Genomic DNA, 6,719 nt, shown 5'->3' with positions numbered 1-6,719 from the left:
TACCGAAAATATGATCTGATTACAAGAACATTTGAAGAAGTATAACAATACGAAGACATAATGAATCTTTTTGAGCAGTTTTTTTTATTGATGCACACGTGATAGAGTACTATTTCAATGTTGATGCATTTATTAGAAAAAAAGAATGAAGGTAACGACAAGAAGAAAATATTTTTGTTTATTTTGACTATTTTTCCCTATAATACGCTTTGATGCTACAAAGTGTGTTTTATCCAATTACCCGATTAATCGAACAAATATATCGATTGATTACTCGATTACAGCTCTAAATTATTGTACTTATTACACACCATCGGTTTTATTGCATTTTAGTTGTAGTTTTGATCACTAAATTTGGAGGTGTTGAAATCGCCATGTAAAATTACTACACACTAAAAATGTTGGGTTAAAAAAATAACCCAATTTTAAGCCAACTGCTGGTTCAGAAAATAATTATTTGAGTTATTTCAACCCAACATTTTGGGTCATTTTTTTAACCCAACTTTAGCGTTGAATTATTTAACCAAAAAGTTGAGTTATGGTAACTTAATGTTGGGTTATTCCCAACCAAACTATAGGGTTGAATTATTTAACCCAAAAGTTGAGTTATGCTAACTCAATGTTGGTAGATTCATAACCCAACTATTGGGTTGAATTTATTCAACACAAAATCTGAGTTATGCTCACTACAATGTTGGGTTATTCCAAACCCAACTATTGGGTTGCGCAATTTAGTGCTCCTTCACCCAATAGTTGGTTAAAAATTATAACTAGTATACTACTAATGAAAATTATTTTTATTCCAATAAAATATACTCAAAAGCAAGATATGAGTGACACTTAAAAAAATATTCAGTCAAAGACTGGACTCTAGGGAGGGGGTCCAGACTGAGGCCAATGGGAAAAAAAACTCACATAAACATGTTACATAGAATCAACAAAACTTGCAACAGAGGGGAGGAAGTGGGAGCTACGGAGGCCGGCTGCAGCTGTTTAAACGTTACTCAGCCGTCCATCGGCCATAAGGGAGCTAAGTCTGCTCTGCAACCGGATGTGACGTGATGTGCAACAAAGGTTTCTAAATATAGTACCGTTTGATCTTACGTGAGTCAGTACCCTGTAGTACTGACAAAATTTGGACGGTATCTATAAGAGTGCCAAATTCGGTACACATTTGTAGTCATAATAGGGTGGCTGTTGTTGGTACTGCATAACAATGTGCCGTTCACCTTGTTTGTGGCCATTCCCCAACCTTTGGGGTAGAGATGTTCAGATATTTTGCTACTATGAACCAGTTGTTATGCAGGACGGTTGTTCGGCAGCCACAACAACTCTACAGTGACCAGTTGACACACCTGGCAAAGACATAGGGAGACCCCTCACCAAACATTTAAAACTGAAGAAGCCATTTGGTTGAAAGATGAAACGTGGTCGACAAACAAGAAGAGTGCAGTTGCCTCGGTTCAACCTTTGCGCATTTCCACTCTTGAATGTTCCATGTTTGTGTTGTCTTGTCGCCGCATCCCCCAACCCCCTTTTCCAGAGAAAGAAACGTAGTGTCTCCATGAAAAAGAAGAGGCCTCGAAAGTCCCTTAGTAAAACTAAGGCCAAGCCCTTAAAGTTCATGGCTTCCAAAAAATCACCGGCTAAAAAGTTTGCCGCTAAGAAGAAGCGACAGATGCCTGGCTACCAAGCCACAGCGCCGGCACGACACAGAAGCAGTTTTAGGGTAAACGATCAAGTCGAGAAATCGAAATTTCGAAAACCCATCAAGATTTTGAAGGGAAAATCTCTGATGGCCTCTCTCTCCGTGTAGAAGTAGCCTGGTAGTCTGCTTTAGAGGAACCCTGTAGCAAATAACCCCCAGGTCATACCTTTGTGTTAACACTCGCTTTATCCTTCTTTCCCTTTTCAACATGACTCAGCTAAACAATGTAGAAGGAGATTACAATACAGGCATTGACTACGGAACTGTAGATGATTCTCAGACTCAGTCCCCCTTTGCCACACATGGACCCAGTGAGGTAATTTTCTTCTTCATTCTCGTTTGTTTGACATTTTCAAAAGCATTTTTGGTGACGTTTTGCCCGGGAGGATACACATCTGGTATGGAAAGACACACTTTTTTTCTGCAGAATCAATGTGTCTTTTGGGTAGTGTCTTTAAAGCCAAGACGGTTTCTAGGGATGCTCTAGATTCCTAGAAACAGTCTTGAGATTTTGACAGATTCTGCCTCTGTTGTCAAAATTCCCATCTCCATTTGTTTGTCCACGAATACCTCCAAAGTATATATTTTTGGGACTGGCGAGTGGCCAGGCAAATATAAGGTAGTGCATATACAGTTTCCCATCCCATAACGAAGCTTGGTTCTGATAACCCTTGCGATCAACAGCAACCAAAGCTTTCTCCCCAGCCTGCTATGAACCCTCGGTCTTGCCTACCGCAGCGTTCCATGAAGTGGTTGTGGTTACACAGGCCCGTTCAGATCTATCATTCAGCGACATGGATTGGCGCCAGGGAAAACCTGTGTAATCACATTCATTCTGTGTGTTCGCCAAAAGTTGGAATTGAAGATGCCTAACTAAATTTGGAAGACTTTTTTTTTCAATCTGGCAGTCATTCTGATTGATTTATTTCTTGACATTCCAGCCTTCCTTTGCCGTATGTACCAGCGAATGGTGCATGCTAAGCACAAAATAAGGCTGAAATGCTATCAAGTCTGTCTAGACATGTATGATTAACACCCTTTTGACTGTGATTATTTAAAACAAAAATGGAAACACCTTGTGTATTCCTTTAGACAAAAAACGAACAGTACTATAATTGCAACTTTTCGGAATACTCAAGGTGTCGCCATGCTTTTTTTTAACCAATTTATTTCCATACATTTGCTCAGCTAACATTCTGCCGGCCGTTGCTTCCCCCCTTCTATGCGTGTGTAACAACCCAAGGCTGTGGAGGAGGATGCAATCGGTGATTATGTCACCGAAGCCTCTCCCCTTGCTCCGGAGCCCGCCGTTGTCCCGGAAACGGCGGACAGCGTGGACCCCGGTGCGGAAGCATATGACTTGAAGGACTATGACCTAAAGGAGTATGACTTGGGCGAGGGTGACAACAGGTTGTATGATTACGGGGCATATGATGAGTACGGCGCTGGCCCCTTGAAGCCTACGGACGAGGACGTGGGGCCTGGGGTGGCTGCAGAAACGGAGAGCACCGTAAGTACCACACCCCGACCTGGAGGTCGAGGGGTGTGTGCATGTGTGCACGTGTGAGGGGACTCATTCTTTCTTCCAGTGCACATCTTTTTTAGTTGGCATGGGAAATGAATCATTGGCATGTTGAGTGTGGAGTTGAATTTGGATTTGATTGACTTTCTCTAGGGACAGGTGCATCTCATGGTGGGTTTGTCATGACAGAATACTTCCAAATATTCAAAAGGATCTTGTTCTTTTTAACATATTCCCATCGACTAACCACCAACCATCCACATACCCAACTAGCCCAACCATCCCTACTGTAACTCATCTAAACTCTTGATCGTATACGCAGTCATACGGTTCTAGCTTGAAAGGTGCAAGAAACCCCACAGCTTGATTTATCCACCAATTAGAAGACACATTTCCATGTTTTTTAACTCGCTACTCCAAGGCTAAACCCCGGTTTCCCCCTTAAGAGAGGAGGGTTCCTTTCGTCTTAACCCTAGCCCTCGTCTCTCATAGCGTAGCTCGAAACACGCTCTAAGAAATAAGATGCCACTCGTTTTTTCCGAGTTTCATGAAAGATACTCAATTGTCGTGAAATCTGTTTGTTTGGCGCTCTGACGTTATTATTAGCTAGCTACAGTGGTGTTATGTTGAGCTAGTTTAAAGTAAAAACAGCTTTTAAAACATGCCAACTGTAAATTCCGAAATTGAGTCATTTATGAAATGTAGTCAGGTCACAGAAGAAGATGGATGGATGTAGTAAATTGTAGTCCGTTTGCTGCTCGATTGACATTGTAGTTTACTAGCTACAAGAGCATTAGCTAGCTCATACGATTAGTTTTTTCGGCGGGGAAAAAAACTGCATTCAAAACATGGCTAGTGTAAATTTTGAAAATAGGTCAGCAGTGTAATTGTTCGTGAAATGTAGTTAATTGTAGTCAAGTCTGTTTGCTGCTAATCTGACAGCGTCATTCACCAGCTACAACTGCGTTAGCTAGCTCGTGTGACGAGTGATTTTTTTTAGATGTATAAAAAAACATAAAAAAATGGCCAATGTAGATTAAATTAGTTTAGCAGTCTAATCATTCATGAAATGTAGTAAATTGTAGTCAAGCTGTTGGCTGCTAGTCTGACGTTGTAGTTTACTTGCAACAACCGCGTTAGTTAGCCCATATGACGAGTCATTTAAAAACAAATACATAGCATTTGAAACATGTAAATTTGAAAATAGACTAACAGTGTAATTATTTGTGAAATGTAGTAAATTATGTTCAAATCTGCTTGCTGCTAATCTGATATTTTAGTTCACCAGCTACAGCCACGTTAGCTAGCTTGTGTGACGAGTGATTTTAAAATGTACAAAGTAGCATTAAAAAATGGCTAATGTAGATTAAATTGTTTTAGCTGTCAAATCATTCATGAAATGTAGTAAATTGTAGTCAATCTATTGGCTGCTAGTCTGACATTGTAGTTTACTAGCAACAACCGTGTTAGCTAGCCCATATGACGAGTCATTTAAAAACAAAAAAAAATAGTATTCAAAACATGGCTAATGTAAATTTGGAAAATAATGTAATTATTCGTGAAATGTACTAAATTGTAGTCAATTCTGTTTGCTGCTAATCTGACATCGTAGTTCACCAGCTACGGCCACGTTAGCTAGCTCGTATAACGCGTGATTTTAAAATGTACTAAAAAAGCATTAAAAAAAAATGGCTAATGTAGATTAAATTAGATGTCAAAATATTCATGAAATATCGTAATTTGTAGTCAAGCTGTTGGCTTCTAGTCGGACATTGTAGTTTACTAGCAACAACGGCGTTAGCTGGCCCATATGACGAGTCTTTTAAAAACAAAAAATAGCATTCAAAGCATGGCTAATGTAAATTTAGAAAATAGGTTAGCAGTCTAATCATTCATGAAATGTATTAAATTGTAGTCAAGCTGTTGGCTGCTAGTCCGACATTGTAGTTTACTATCAACAACCGCATTAGCTAGCCCATATGGCAAGTGATTTATAAACTAGATTAAATTAGATAAACTTACAAATAATTTATGAAATGTCGTAAATTGTAGTCAATCCGTTGGCTGCTAGTCCGACATTGTAGTTTACTAGCAACAACCGCGTTAGCTAGCCCATATGACGAGTCATTTGAAAACAAAAGAAATATAATTCAAAACATGGCTAATGTAAATTTGAAAATAGGTCAGCAGTGTAATTGTTCCTGAAATGTAGTAAATTGTTGTCAATTCTGTTTGCTACTAATCTGACGTCGTAGTTCACCAGCTACGGCCATGTTAGCTAGCTTGTATGACGCGTGATTTTAAAATGTACTAAAAGTATTCAAAAAATGACCAATGTAGAATCAATTAGTTTAGATGTCAAATCATTCATGAAATGTCGTAAATTGTAGTCAAATTGTTGTTGGCTGCTCATCTGACATTGTAGTTTACTAGCAACAATCATGTTAGCTAGCCCATATGACGAGTCATTTATAAACAAAAAATAGCATTCAAAACATGGAAAATATGTTAGCATTGTAATTATTCGTGAAATGTAGTAAATTGTAGTCAAGCCTGTTTGCTGCTAATCTGACATCGTAGTTCACCAGCTACGGCCACGTTAGCTAGCTCGTATAACGCGTGATTTTTAAATGTACTAAAAAAGCATTTAAAAAATGGCTAATGTAGATTAAATTAGATGTCAAATTATTCATGAAATTTCGTCAATTGTAGTCAAGCTAGTCTGACATTGTAGTTTACTAGCAACAACCGCGTTAGCTAGCCCATATGACGAGTCATTTAAAAATGAAAAAATAGCATTCAAAACATGGCTAATGTAAATTTAGAAAATAGGTTAGCAGTGTAATCATTCATGAAATTTAGTAAATTGTAGTCAATCTGTTGGCTGCTAGTCCGACATTGTAGTTTACTATCAACAACCGTGTTAGCTAGCCGATATGGCAAATCATTTAAAAACAAAAGAAATAGAATTCAAAACATGGCTAATGTAAATTTTAAAATAGGTCCGCAGTGTAATTGTTCGTGAAATGTAGTAAATTGTAGTCAAGCCAGTTTGCTGCTAATCTGACATTGTAGTTCACCAGCTACAACCACGTTAGCTAGCTCGTATAACGCGTGATTTTAAAATGTACTAAAAGAGAATTTAAAAAATGGCTAATGTAGATTAAATTAGATGTCAAATTATTCATGAAATGTCGTAAATTGTAGTCAAGCTGTTGACTGATAATGAACTCCCGGGTCGGTATTGTGCCGGAATCTACCAACAAAGTTATCACACCTGACAAAAACAAACTGAACCCCGGGATGTTGTGCACAAAAAATAAATTGAATGCATCTCTTTATTCCTCTCTCTGTTTGCATGTCAACACAAACGTGTCCCCACCTTACAGTAGTGTACAGTTTTGATCGATCACCACTCGCCAATGCATTCACTAACATTTGCCCGTTTTCACTTCTTCCTCCCTCTGCCTCTGACATATGCTAGAAGAT

General features: G+C 38.6%; 1 protein-coding gene across 3 annotated transcripts in view; it reads left to right on the top strand.

The window, feature by feature from the left end:
* Nucleotides 1-6,719, top strand: part of col11a1a (collagen, type XI, alpha 1a) — a 243,243-nt gene that overhangs the window by 105,225 nt on the left and 131,299 nt on the right. Inside the window, exons 7-8 of one of the 3 annotated variants that reach the window (XM_061965879.2) lie at nucleotides 1,926-2,024; nucleotides 2,952-3,218. In XM_061965879.2, coding sequence (XP_061821863.1) covers nucleotides 1,926-2,024; nucleotides 2,952-3,218 — 366 coding nt within the window. Of the gene's footprint in view, nucleotides 1-1,543; nucleotides 1,730-1,925; nucleotides 2,025-2,951; nucleotides 3,219-6,719 lie in introns of all 3 variants that reach the window. The other 2 variants (XM_061965881.2, XM_061965880.2) reach the window with 2 other exon arrangements.

This window comes from Nerophis lumbriciformis, linkage group LG07, assembly GCF_033978685.3.
Source record: "Nerophis lumbriciformis linkage group LG07, RoL_Nlum_v2.1, whole genome shotgun sequence".
Lineage (NCBI taxonomy): Eukaryota > Metazoa > Chordata > Actinopteri > Syngnathiformes > Syngnathidae > Nerophis > Nerophis lumbriciformis.
Note: the sequence above shows the minus strand (reverse complement) of the source record. Positions and strands in the feature narration are given on the sequence as shown.